General features: G+C 44.8%; 1 protein-coding gene across 1 annotated transcript in view; it reads right to left on the bottom strand.

Annotated features, from left to right (window-relative positions):
* The window catches only part of TMEM120A (transmembrane protein 120A), a 29,161-nt gene extending 19,172 nt beyond the window's left edge, over positions 1 to 9,989 (bottom strand). The window contains exon 1 of the mRNA XM_075852990.1: positions 9,827 to 9,989. Coding sequence (XP_075709105.1) covers positions 9,827 to 9,898 — 72 coding nt within the window. The 5' untranslated portion in view covers positions 9,899 to 9,989. The remainder of the gene's footprint in view (positions 1 to 9,826) is intronic.
* Positions 9,990 to 14,236: the final 4,247 nt, after the last annotated feature.

Genomic DNA, 14,236 nt, shown 5'->3' with positions numbered 1-14,236 from the left:
ACCATAACAAGACAGCTCTCTAATTATTATGCTGGGTTTCCCGGTTTTAGAAACACCCAACATCTGGCCCTAATCTTTTGCCTGGACATTTGACCAGGCTCAGGAGTGAAAGAGTACCATGCGAAGTTTAGGGCCTAATTTGGCGATTTACAAAGTATTGGTTCACAATTGCAGAGGCTCTGATGTGAAATAATAAAAGAATCCTCTGGGAAGTGACCCCATTTTGGAAACTGCACCCCTCAAGGCATTTATTAAGGAATGTAGTGAGCATTTTCACCCCACGTCTTTTCCATAAATGATTGCGCCGCGGATGGTGCAAAGTAAAAATTAAAAATATTCCCTAGATATGCCATTTCAGTGGGAAATATGTAGTGCCCAGCTTGTGCCACTGGAGACACACCCCAAAAATTGTTAAACAGGTTCTCCCGGGTATGGCGATGCCATATATGTGGAAGTAAACCGCTGTTTGGGCACGCTGTAGGGCTCAGAACGGAGGGGGCGCCATTTGGCTTTTGATACTTTGATTTGCTTGGTAGTAGTTTTGTTTGGAGTTTTACTGGTATTTTAGTTTATAATGTGGGGCATATGTAAGCTGGGCAGAGTACATCAGGGGCATAGTCAGGTGGTATAATAAATGGGTAAAAATAAACAATAAAATAATCCATAAATATTTGTTACGTGGTGATACAATCCTTTCTGCACAGGCCGGTGTCGCACTGATAAATGTCCTGTCTTATCCCCCTTTTGGTCCACACTCTGCACCTTTGCAGTTTATGGAATTTTGCTGGGAAAGTGTTGTCCTTGTATAATACGGGCGCCCTCGCTTCCAGCAGATATATATGAGTCCTCCCCTTCCTTGTTCCCTAATTTTAGGGCCTTGATAAATCGCCTTTTGAAACAGAAGAAATGTTCCCCTCAGGCATGCACAGCTGCATAACTTTTCTTTCCTGACTTTTTGGAGACTTAACTAATTTTTTCATAGACGTAGTGGCATGAGGGCTGTTTTTTTGCGTGACGCGCTGTAGTTATTATTGGTATAATTTTGGGTTTCATGTGAATTTTTTATCACTTTTTATCCTATTTTTTGGGAGGCAAGGTGACCAAAAACAGCAATTCTTGCATCGTTTTTTACGGGGTTTTTTTTTTTACGCCGTTCACCATGCGTTATAAATTACATATGAACTTTATTCTGTGGTCCAGTACGATTCCGGCGATACCAAATTACAGGTGGATGTCCGCTGTAACATACAGCTGACATGCACCGCTAATGACATCTTGCCAGCGGCTACGGAAGCCTTTTAGGTCCCACCTCCGGTCAGGGCCTGAAAGTCTTCCGTACTAGGCATCCCGGGAGGCCAGTGTTAGGCCTCCGGTTGCCTTTGCAACCACCGGCACCCTGGCAATTTCATTGCTAGGGTGCCCATGAGCTGCAAACACCTTAAAGAGAACCTTTCACCTGCCCATACATGTGCAGCGGAGTGAGTGCAGCATGTATTGGAGACGGCTGCACAAAACCTCGGGCACTTTAAAAAAAAAAAAATTCTACCCTCCTCCGTTATTTAGATATTGGTGCCATTATATTTGTCGCCCGATATTTAAATAACCCCCTGAACTGTCAATGGGGCGTGTAATGGCAAGGCAGCGTCTTACTATGGCTGTGACACTGTCCAATCAAATACGGACAGTGTTACAGCAAGAGTGAGGATAGAGGAGAGAGTGTGTGTGCGCACGTTCTCACGCTTACGCTGTCAAGATCAGTCTTCTGCCGAACTGGCAAGGGGGCGTGTCACTGCTATGGACAGTGTAAGAGCCGGAGAGAGCGCATGCTTGGTTCCTGTGGTTCTACTTCAGGCATTGACTCCCGATTACTGACTACTTATCCATTAACAACCCCTAGTTACGTTCCGGACTCCGCTACAGAGCAACCGCCGCCAATCTGTGACTATTTTGGGGGCCATCACCTGGGATTCCGACCTGGAAAGTCCATACCTCCTTTTAGGGGTTAAGGGTGAAGAACTGGGAAATTCCTTACAGTCTGCACCCCAGTCTAACAAGCACCAAACCAATTGCGGCTCAGACGGGATCTACTTCTGAGAATAGTTCTGAGAGTCATAACAAAGCTCAGCTGAATATGTTGAGTTGGGAAAATCCAACCCTTTAATAGAAAGACTGATTGGCATATTTTACTGCACTAAGCTTCCATGTTATGACTATATGGCCAAACGCAGAATTCCTATAGTGCAGATGTCAAGTTTACAATATTAACAAAATCTAGTTACATTGTTCTTGCTGTGAATAGAAAAAGTGAATGTACTCTTTAAAATGACACACAAGAAGAGTATACTCGGAGTATTGCCACTGTGCTAAATAAAGTCATGGTGTAAGATGAGCCTCTTCTTCTCAACAGCATTGCCAGGACACCCAAGAGAAATATCAGGGGCTCCATGCCAGACTTGCTACCCTTTGTAAAGATATTGTGGGAAGTCTTGCACATAACTAGATATTAATGAGGCCGAAGGGCACTTGTCACAGAGTTATCTGCATATGCTTGGGTCTGTCAAGACGTAACATTTACTATTTTTGAGATATGTCATGAAGTGGTAAATCACCACCCTCCTATTCGGTCTACTATGATAAGGCGCAAAAACCAAAAGATAATGCTCTCTCAATAAGGGCAAAGGTTAAAAAATGACAACTAAAAACCAGTACTTCAACAATATGTCACTATTTTATGTCTTTCATGCAAGACAAATGCTAAAAATGTAGGTATTGTCCAATTACTTTAAAGAGCACCTAACCTTTTAGGTGACTTTAGAATTGAATAGAAGCCGTCATATGTGTGTACATGAGGTATAACACTATTTCTGGCCATGGCATGACTTGTATATGGCATGTTTTAGCAGTTTTCCCCTCTGCCGACTCTCTCTCTAATTCTCAGTGGTCTCTGAGCTGATGGGCGGAGCCTAATTGCTATCATGTCTTCTATACACTGGACACAAAGAAGATTGAGAATCCCGCTCTCCTGTCTCTATTTATCACATAAACATGCCTCCCAACTGTCCTGGATTCAGCAGGACAGTCCCAGATTCCGGGTAGTGTCCCGGTGGTAAGTCCCGGTGTCAACTGTATCGGAGTCCTCAGGACGCAGCTACAGTTGAATACAAAGCTGAAGCCAGGAACCGTCAGCTCCCTGTTTGTGATGCGGCCGCGAGCCGCTCGGCTCAGATAGGCGTGATGCAGTGAATGCATGGTCTGTGCTGAGCCACTCATAGTACAGAGTGGAGGAGCAGAGGGATCTCTTTCACTCGTCGTGGGAACGGGGCTAGCTGAGTATTTGTTTTATTAGGCACAGTGGGGCATTATATGGTATGGTGGAAACTAAGGGGGCATTATACTGTATGGGGGCAGCTACGGAGACATTATACTGTATGGGGCAGCTGTAAGGGCATTATACTGCATGAGAGAATTTGTGTGGGCATTATACTGTATGGAAGCATCTGTGTGGGCATTATACTGTATAGGGGCAGTTATTTGGCATTATACTGTATAGGGGCAGTTATTTGGCATTATACTGTGTGGGAGGCACTATGGGAGCATGATACTGTGTGGGAGGCACTATGGGAGCATGATACTGAGTGGGAGGCACTATGGGAGCATTATACTGAGTGGGAGGCACTATGGGAGCATTATACTGTGTGGGAGGCACTATGGGAGCATTATACTGTGTGGGAGGCACTATGGGAGCATTATACTGTGTGGGAGGCACTATGGGAGCATTATACTGTGTGGGAGGCACTATGGGAGCATTATACTGTGTGGGAGGCACTATGGGAGCATTATACTGTGTTGGAGGCACTATGGGAGCATGATACTGTGTGGGCTGAACCGGGTGTATATGGGTAGGGATTGGGCTGGGTTAGAGGCGGAGCCCAACAGAAAGAATTTGCATCCGTTGTCCCATTTTGCGATACTTGAAAGTTGGGAGGTATGCATAAACCTCTATTTCAGGGGTCTCAAACTCGGCCGGGTAAGTGGGCCACATATAGAAAAAAATGGGAAGTTGGCGGGCCGCATTACTTTCAAATTTGATACAATACAAAATTATTGTTAATCAATTAGTTATTTGATCTACTATAACACTATAATAATACCGCTAGGTTAAAAAATGTGAGATATTTCTCCACATGCTTATTTCAACAATCCAGTTTTCCAGTTTAAGTGTCGCTAAATGCAGTCCGGCGGCTCAGTTAGCAGCGTTTGGCAGACACACGTCAAGATTGGGCAGCCCCTTTTTACATAGTGCCGCAGTGCCCTCTGTGGATGAAGCCGCAGTGCCCTCTGTGGATGCTGCAACACACCCCTAGATAATGCCACAGTGCCCTCTGTAGATAATGCAACACACCCCTAGATAATGCCAGTGTCCTCTGTACATGCTGCCACAGTGCCCTCCGCAGATGCTGCCACAGTGCCCTCCGCAGATGCTGCCACAGTGCCCTCCGCAGATGCTGCCACAGTGCCCTCCGCAGATGCTGCCACAGTGATGTCAGGGGATTGCCCAGAGCTGGAGTCCCGGAGCAGAGCCACTTCTAGCACTCTGCCTGGGATTCCAGCTCTGCTCCTGACATCACTGTCCATAGATGTTAGGGGCAACCCCAGAGCTGGAGTCCCGGGCAGAGCGCTAGTAGGCTCTTCCTGGGACTCCAGCTGTGCTCCTGACATCTCTGGGACTCCTGCTCTGGGGAAGCCCCTGACATCATTATCGATGTATGGACAGCGATGTCAGAGGCTTCCCCAGAGTCCCAGAGCAGAGCCTATACTAGTGCTGTGCCCGGGACTCCGGCTCTGGGGAAGACCCAGACATCATGTGTCCAAACATGGACACCGATGTCAGGGAATTCTAGAGTACCCGAGCAGAGCCGATACTAGCACTCTGCCCGGGTCTCCGCTCTGTGGAAGACCCTGACACACTGTCCATATATGGACAGCGATGTCAGGGAATTTCACAGAGTCCCGAAGCAGAGCCTGTACAAGCGCTCTGCACGGGACTCCGGCTCTGGGGAAGCCCCAGACATTGCTGTTCATATGTGGACAGCAATGTCAGGGAATTCCAGAGTCTTGGAGCAGAGCCTATACTAGCGGTTCTGTGTCCCGCGGGCCGCAGATGACAGCCCCAGGGGCCGCATGCGGCTCGCGGGCCGCATGCTTGAGACCCCTGATCTATTTGTAGAGGCTGCAGCAATATGGAGGAATTGTACAGCAGTACTGAGCATTGTAGCTGTGAATCCAGCACTGGAGTGAAAAAAAAAACAACACTAGAAGCCATACCTCCCGACAGTCCCGAATTCTTCATATGCTCCTCAGGACGCAGATACAGTTGAAACCAATAGTGGAGCAGGGAGCTCCCTGCTTCACCATTCACTGTGTTAACGCCGGTCGTGAGCGGCTCGGCACAGACAGGTATGATGCAGTGACATCGTGCCTGTCTGCACCAAGCCACTCATAGCACAGTGCAGAGGAGCAGAGGAATCTCCTCCACTAGTCGTAGGAATGGGTCTATGTGAGTATTTTATTTTGGGGTTTTTATTAGCTACTAAGGGGGCATTATACTGTATGGAGGTTCCCATGGAGGCATTATATAGTATAGGAGAAGCTAAGGGGGCCTTATACTGTATGGGGAAATTATACTGTATAGTGGCATCTATGGGGCATTATACTCTATGGGGACATCAGTGTGGGCATTATACTGTATGGGAGCATTATACTGTGTGTGGGGGGCACTATGGGGCATTATACTGTGTGGGAGGCTCTATGGAGGCATTATACCGTGTGGGAGGCTCTATGGAGGCATTATACCGTGTGGAAGGCCCTATGGGAGCATTATACTGTGTGGGAGGCTCTATGGGAGCATTATACTGTGTGGGAGGCTCTATGGGAGAATGATATTGTGTTGGATTAACTGAATGTGTATGGGCGGAGACTAGGCGTTGTTAGAGGTGTGGCTTAGTAGGAGAAAAATTTGACACTGCACACTACACGGACTGCATCGGTTGTCCCTCTTTCAATATTTGAATGTTGGAAGGTTTGCTAGAAGCTGTAGTGTCTGTGTCTCTATCACTCACTCTGCTCCCTTCTGCCCTTTCCTTAGACTTCTATGGGCAGCTGTAATCTGATCCATCAGTAAGCTAATAGTCTCATCTTGAAGAGAAGGATTTAGCAGTAAATTCAGAGTGAGTAAAGAGTTAGGAGCCTAATAAGGAGCCTGATAAGTGGAGAGAGGCGATTTTCTCTAATAAGCGATAATACAAAGTTTCTTATATTTACTTGTACTATTAGGTTTTGCAAAAGTTGTTGAAAAGTTAGTGACCATTTAAAAGGACTTTACCCTTGATGCCCTATCCTTAGGTCAGACTTTATCTATCAAACATTGATGGCCTATCCTACAAATAGGCCTTCAATTTTATAGTCCTGGAAAACCTGTTTAATTGTAAAAAATAAACAGAATTGATTCAAGGTGACCGCTGAGCTACGCTGTTTCCGTAACTCCTATAGAAGTGAATGGAAGTTATGGAAACAGAGTAGCTCAGCAAGTTACGCTGTTTCAGTAAGTCCCGAACATGTAATCAGGAAGTGGCCGGGAATCAGTGTGTGCACAAAAAGATAGAACGGGCTTTAGGGGACCCCGTTCTAGATATAGGTGCGGGTCCCAGAGGACCATTTATGACATATCCACGTATACTGTGGATATGTCATAAATGTCCCTCATGGGAAAACCACTATATATTTTTTTGTGTTTTTAATGACTTTTTAATGACTTTTTAATGGACTTTAAAAAAAAAAATCTTTTTTTTTTGTTTTTACTATGAAGCTTCTATATATCCTGTATGCGTAGAAACTGTATAGTTCTTTCTCAACCGATGTGATCGATATTAGTTGGAACCTGTGTGTCAAGATACAGATGACCTGCTTACAGCGGAGCGGTCAGTACAGCTGAACTGACGGAATTGGCTGAGAGAGAAGGATACAACATTTATGTATACAGGAAACATAGAAGCTGTATCGTTAAAAAAAACAAAAAAAAAAACAGAATAAATGTCAATTAGAAAAGTGATTAAAAAAACACAAAAAAAAAACAAAAACATTGATTTAATTTTAAAAAATCAATTCAAAAGTGTACATAGCCTTTAAAGGGGTTTTCCGAGATAAAATGGCTGTGTGTTAATGCTTGTAATTTATTCATGTAAATGCATTTGTAATATACTTACATTTTCCAAAGTGGCCCCGTTTCCAGATCCTGCCATGGGGCACTTGACGGGTGACGTCACTCTCTGGCCACTGTGTTGATATTCAATTATTTTCCGGGGTATACGACACGTCACTTGTGACGTGCCGTGTATGGGATGTTCTGCTGCACAGTCCGTAACGCGCATGCGCGGTCCCTGCTGTTCTCAAGATAACAGCAGGGACATACACGGCACGTCACAAGTTACCCGGAAAAGAATTGAAGATCAACACAGCAGCCAGAGAGTGACGTCACCCGTCAAGTACCCCACGGCAGCATCTGGAAACGGGGCCAATTTGGAAAATGGAAGTATATACAAATGTATTTACATTAATAAATTACAAGCATTAACACAAAGTCATTTATTCTCGGAAAACCCCTTTAATCGAGCGTTACTGTACAGGAAGATGGGAAGGAAAATAAGGTTGGATTCACACGAGCATGTTCGGTCCGTAAAGGAAGGAACGTATTTCGGCCGCAATTCCCGGACCGAACACACTGCAGGGAGCCGGGCTCCTAGCATCATAGTGATGTACGACGCTAGGAGTCCCTGCCTCTCCGTGGAACTACTGTCCCGTACTGTAATCATGTTTTCAGTAAGGAACAGTAGTTCCACGGAGAGGCAAAGACTCCTAGCGTCGTACATAACTATGATGCTAGGAGCCCGGCTCCCTGCAGTGTGTTCGGTCCGGGACTTGCGGCCGAAATACGTCCGTCCTTTACAGACCGAACACGCTCGTGTGAATCCAGCCTAATTCCAGAGACTCTGATCAGCCAGATATAAGAAGGCATTCATTTAGTGCTGAGGCATCTTCCTACATTCCTACACCCCAGGCCTGGCGCTGTAGCAAAGTACAAAGTTATACGATCTGTTATTCTCACACTGGCGCAGCGCCAATGACAACTATCAGTGATGGTTTATCTTATCTTTATTATACTGAAAGCTGGCCGGTGAATATTACCAAATCATCACTGTCTGATAAAAATGACAGCTTCAATACAAGAAATACGCTGGAGTCTTTGTGTCACTCTGTGCATGTGGGAATAGCCTTACATCAGTCTAACATCTCAATAAATACCAGAAAATCGAAGTTGTTCCATTTTCTGCTCAGCCATCATCAGGCTTCATTCACATCTGCGTTCAGTGTTTCCGTTGTTCTGCTTCATCATAGGAGTAAAACAACGAAAATACCGGAAGCGCCAGATCCGTTTCATGACAGACACCATAGCGCCCGACGGCACCCATTGACTTTAATGGATTCGGTCGGGTTTTCGCCATGGTGTACTATTTTGCCCCGCATTTTTTGACCGGTTTTGGGACGGATCCCTAATGGACTCGCCGAGACAGATATGAACGAATCCTTACATGTATTTAGACACGTGTCAATGCAATTATCCCGGTTTTCTGAAAAAGAATGAGATTCATGCAGAACATTACATTTATCAAGCACCCCCTTTCCTGAGACCTACAAAATGTTCATATTTGTTGCTTTCAAGTTACATTACGAACGACTGATTCGTAAGGGTTTTCTGCAGAACACGTACATCGTGGCACACTTCAGTAGCTGTGCCATAGCCTTCAGTCGCTGCGTGCCCATCTTGGAGAATACATGCGGATGTACTGCTGAAGTGGTTGTTATGCACAATCCCCAAAGTGGGCATACATTACCTTTCATACCCTACATCAGAGGTCGCCAACCCTTTCTAGCTCAGGATCCACACTGGATAGTAACATGGAAAAAGCCTAGTAAAGAGCTGACCAAATCACATGCCACTAGGGCATAATAGTATTTAGAGCTGCCACCACCTAGGTTGCCACATGCATTGCTCATGAGAGTCACAGATTGGGGAATACTGCCGTACATCTACAGCTTCTCCTCCTAAAAGAAAATACACCAGTTAATTTAAAAGTCCTTCTTTAGGCTAAATTCACATGAGCGTGTAAGATTTACGCGTGTAAAACGGTCCATGTGCGTTGTGTTTTTGCATCAGTGTGCTTTGCGTGTGGCATGTGTTTTTCACGCACTTGCAAGCACTTTTTTTTCAATGTAATTGATGCGTGAAACACGGACAGCACACCGATGCCATCACACTGATGGCACACTGACATGAAACGCAGGATACGGTCCGTTTTTTTTGCGCACGCGAATCAAACACCCTCGTGTGAATGAAGCCTTAAAAAAGGGTATTATTTGAGCAAGCGGGTCCTATAGGTGTTGACAGCTGAGCTTTAGTGATCAGGATCAGATGTAGTCACTGGCGACAACTGATTGGTTCAGGGGAAACATACATATGACGCACATAGGAATGAAGGAGATAGTCACACAGACTGCGTATTAGGCCCTGTTATGAATCACATCTTCTGTCAACCAATCTGGACCCCTGCACAACCTCGGTTACCATAGCGACCGCCTCACTGCTTTTTGCCAAATGGATGTCTCTCATTCCGCAGCTAAACCAATCACCACAGGTCGAGGGCGGGGCCTGCGTCAAATTGCATAGCGATTCACTAACTGCGGGGACCGGTTGCGTCCCACCATTACCCACCTGCATATCATTGTAATGCTGCTGCAGTTCTTCCCACTCCCGCACACAGTCTCGAAGAGCCGAGGACGTCATGTTGTCCCCGCTGGAGAGCTGTCACTTGTGTGCTGCCCAGCGCCACTTCCTGATCATTGTTTCGAACCAATAACAAGGTCGGTCACTCCCTCGTTGATAGCCAATCATGTGCTCCGGTGGAAGAGGCCTGCATGTCACGTGAACTGATGGAGTTCAGAGGTCAGCAGCACTCACGCTGAGCGGAAGATTCAGCACGCTTCCTACGCTATGTATGCTGCAGTGGTCACCGGCCAGAAGAGGGATATGAAGACAAAACTGCGTCCCACAAGTGTCAGCCACAGCCGGCATAAACTTCAGCCACAATCCCCACAAGTTCTGACTATAGTTTCACTATAAGTGACCTGCTCCCAGGGGTGTAATTATAGTGGGATCCAGAGGCTTCAAGTCATGTAGCGAGGACCCCTATTAATAGTGCCTGCCTTAGAGCCCCCATAAACAGTGCAGTCTAGAATGTCCAAGACAGAAAAAGCCCCCATTATCAGGGCAACATAAACAATGCAGTCCAGAGAAAACTCCTATTAGCTGTGCCTTTGTTAGGCTATGTTCACACGGGGTATTTTGCCGAGTTTTTTGACGCGGAAACCGCGTCGCAAAACTCGGCAGAAACGGCCCGAGAACGCCTCCCATTGATTTCAATGGGAGGCGTCGGCGTCTTTTTCCCGCGAGCAGTAAAACTGCCTCGCGGGAAAAAGAAGCGACATGCCCTATCTTCGGGCGCTTCCGCCTCCGACCTCCCATTGACTTCAATGGGAGGCAGGAGAAAGTGTATATCTCGCTGTTTTATGCCCGCGGCGCTCAATGGCCGCGGGCGAAAAACGGCGCGATAATTGCCGCGAAAATCGGCGTGCAGGGAGAGGAATATCTGCCTCAAAGTTCCAAACGGAATTTTGAGGCAGATATTCCTCCCCCAAAATACTCCGTGTGAACATAGCCTAATAGTTACCCCATAAACCGTGTCATCTAGAGACTGCCTCAGTTTTTTGCAAGCAGAAAATTCTGCCTACAAAAATTCAGTTTGGAATTTTGATCTGCCTGTGCGCTGTTTGCCGCGTTTTTCGCCCGCGACCATTGAGCGCCACGGGCAAAAATGCAGCAAAATACGCTTTCTCTGCCTCAAATTGATGTCAATGGGAGGTCAGAGACGTAAACGCCCAAAGAAAGGGCATGCCGCTTTTTTTTCCCGCGAGACGGTTTTTCCGCTCATGGGAAAAAACGTCTCCGCCTCCCATTGAAATCAATGGGAGGCATTTTCGGACGTTGTTTGGCACGTTTTTCAACGCGGTTTCCGCATCAGAAAACTGTGTGAACTGACCTATGGTGCCAGCAGAAACTGCCATCTATAAATAGAGCCCTGACTGTCACCTCTCCTGACATGTCTATTTTAGTAAATACCGTATTTTTCGGACTATAAGACGGTGCTGACAATAAGACGCACCCAGGATTTAGACAACAACAAAAAAATACATTTTTTATTACTTTTAAAAAGCAAAAACGATTTGTTCAAAAAAATAATTTGTTCTGTTTCACCACATTCTAAGAGCCATTTTTTGGTAAATACGATTTTTTATCACTTTTTATTTCATTCCTTTTTTTTATTTTTTACATTGTGCATGGGAAAAGTTTTTTTTTTTAACTTTTAATATTTTTTTACACTCCTGAAAATGTATCTAACTTTTTTTTTTTACATATTTTATTAGTTCATTAGATCGCTGGTACAATACACTTCAATACATGGATGAGTTACAGAAACAGCGTAACTCGCTGAGCTACGCTGTTTCCATAACTCCCATAGTAGTGAATGGCAGTTACAGAAACAACGTAGCATGTGAGCTACGCTGTTTCCATAACTACTATTCAGTTCTTTGGGAGTTACGGAAACAGCATAGCTCAGCGAGTTAGCTGCTTCCGTAACTCGACCATGTACGCAGTTTTCGGAGCTACCGAGTTCCGGAAACAGCGTAGCTTGTGGTGCTACGCTGTTTCCATAACTGCCATTCACTTTTATGGGACTTACGGAAACAGCACAGCTCAGCGAGCACTCGGCTGTTTACGTAACTCCCGACCACCTAACCAGGAAGTGGCCGGGAGACAGCGGAGCGAGTAAAATAGAACAGGGCTTAGGGGGCCTTGTTCTAGAGATAGGTGCGGGTCCCAGAGGTGGATATGTCATTAATGTCCTTCATGGAAAAACCCTATAAATGCTGCGGTCAGTATACCCTCCTACAATTGCATCGGCGAAAAAATAAAAACATTACGGCTCTTCAAATACGGAGACACAAAAACAAATAATTTTGAAAAAAAAGTTTTCACTGTGTAAAAGTAGTAAAACATACAAAAACGATACAAATTTGATATCGTTGCAATCGCAACAACCCACTGAATAAAGTTATTGTTTTTTATACCGCACGGTAAACGGCGTAGATTTAGGACGCAAAAAAGTGTTGCTGTTTTTTTTCTATTCCCCCCCAAAAAAGTTAAGAAAAGTTCATCAATAAATTGTATGTACCCCAAAATGGTGCTATTAAAAATTACAACTTGTCCCGCAAAAAACAAGACCTTATACAGCTATGTCAACGCAAAAATAAAAAGTGTATAGCTCTTGGAATGAGACGATGGAAAAACGTAAAAAATGGCTTGGTCATTAAGGTCTAAAATAAGATGGTCATTAAGGGGTTAATATATTTATATAAGTTAATCATGTCCCCCCTTAGTCGTCTCTTTTCAAGGCTAAATAGGTTTCATTCTTTTAATCTTTCCTCATAACTTAGATTCTCCATGCCCCTTATTAGCTTCGTTGCTCTTCTTTGTATTTTTTCCAACTCCAGGGCATCCTTTCTATGAACTGGAGCCCAGAACTGAACTGCATATTCTAGATGAGGCCTCACTAATGCTTTGTAAAGTGGTAATATTACATCCCTGTCCTGCGAGTCCATGCCTCTTTTAACCCCTTAAGGACACGGCCAATTTTGGCCTTCAGGACGGAACAATTTTTTTAGATTTCCCTCTTTGCGTCCCGACGCTCATAACTCTTTTATTTTTTGTACGACTTAGTTTCGCTGCAGTTTTAATATTTATTTTTTTACACCATACACCGATCGTCATAAATAATGTTATACATTTGTAGTACAGGTTGTTACGGTCGTGGCGATACAAAATATGTCTATATTATTTCACGTTTTTGGACTTATATTTTAAAAAGTTTATTTATCATAAAAAAATGTGTGTTTCTGTGTATTTTTTTAACTTTTTATTTATTTATTTATCATTATTTTTTTTTACATTCATTTAACTTTTTTTTTTAATCCCATAAAGGGATTTATCATTTTTTATTTTTATTTTGTAACTGCAATGTACTGGCATAGATCTATATGCCAGTACATTAGCCTGTTACTGATCGTACACAGGCAGTTGTTATGGCCCTAACAACAGGAAGTATGTTCAGACAGCCCTGGGGTCCTTCAATGGACCCTGGGCTGTCTGGCCATATGTGTTGTGGGCTTTGATCGCGTCACAGTTATTTTCTGTGACGCGATCAAAGTGCAGGCCCCCCCTCCTTGAACGCCGCGATCAGCTTTCATTGCGGCGTTCAAAGGGTTAACGGCGGAGGGAAAATGTTTCTCTCCTCTCCGCTGTCAGAGCGGGGGCCGTGGCTGTGTATTACACACAGGACGAGAATGCTCGTCCTAATGCGCGAAGTGCTTGCCGCTCATGACGAGCATACTCGTCCTGTGTTGGCAACCAGTTAATACACAATATCTTGCTGGCCTGTGAAGCAGCTGATTGACATTGCATGCTGGTATTTAGTCTATGATCTACAAGTACACCCAGATCCTTCTCAAAAAGTGAAATATATTTCCCCCAAAGTGCCAGTAAAATAGCGCTTAAAGAGGCTCTGTCACCAGATTTTGCAGCCCCTATCTGCTATTGCAGCAGATCGGCGCTGCAATGTAGATTACAGTAACGTTTTTATTTTTAAAAACCGAGCATTTTTGGCCAAGTTATGACCATTTTCGTATTTATGCAAATGAGGCTTGCAAAAGTACAACTGGGCGTGTTGAAAAGTAAAAGTACAACTGGGCGTGTATTATGTGCGCACATCGGGGCGTGTTTACTTCTTTTACTAGCTGGGCTTTCTGATGAGAAGTATCATCCACTTCTCTTCAGAACGCCCAGCTTCTGGCAGTGCAGATCTGTGACGTCACTCACAGGTCCTGCATCGTGTCGGCACCAGAGGCTACAGTTGATTCTGCAGCAGCATCAGCATTTGCAGGTAAGTAGCTACATCGACTTACCTGCAAACGCCGATGCTGCTGCAGAATCATCTGTAGCCTCTGGTGC

The sequence above is a fragment of the Rhinoderma darwinii genome, chromosome 2 (assembly GCF_050947455.1).
Source record: "Rhinoderma darwinii isolate aRhiDar2 chromosome 2, aRhiDar2.hap1, whole genome shotgun sequence".
In the NCBI taxonomy this organism is placed as follows: Eukaryota; Metazoa; Chordata; class Amphibia; order Anura; family Rhinodermatidae; genus Rhinoderma; species Rhinoderma darwinii.
This window is presented reverse-complemented; position numbering and strand designations above follow the sequence as displayed.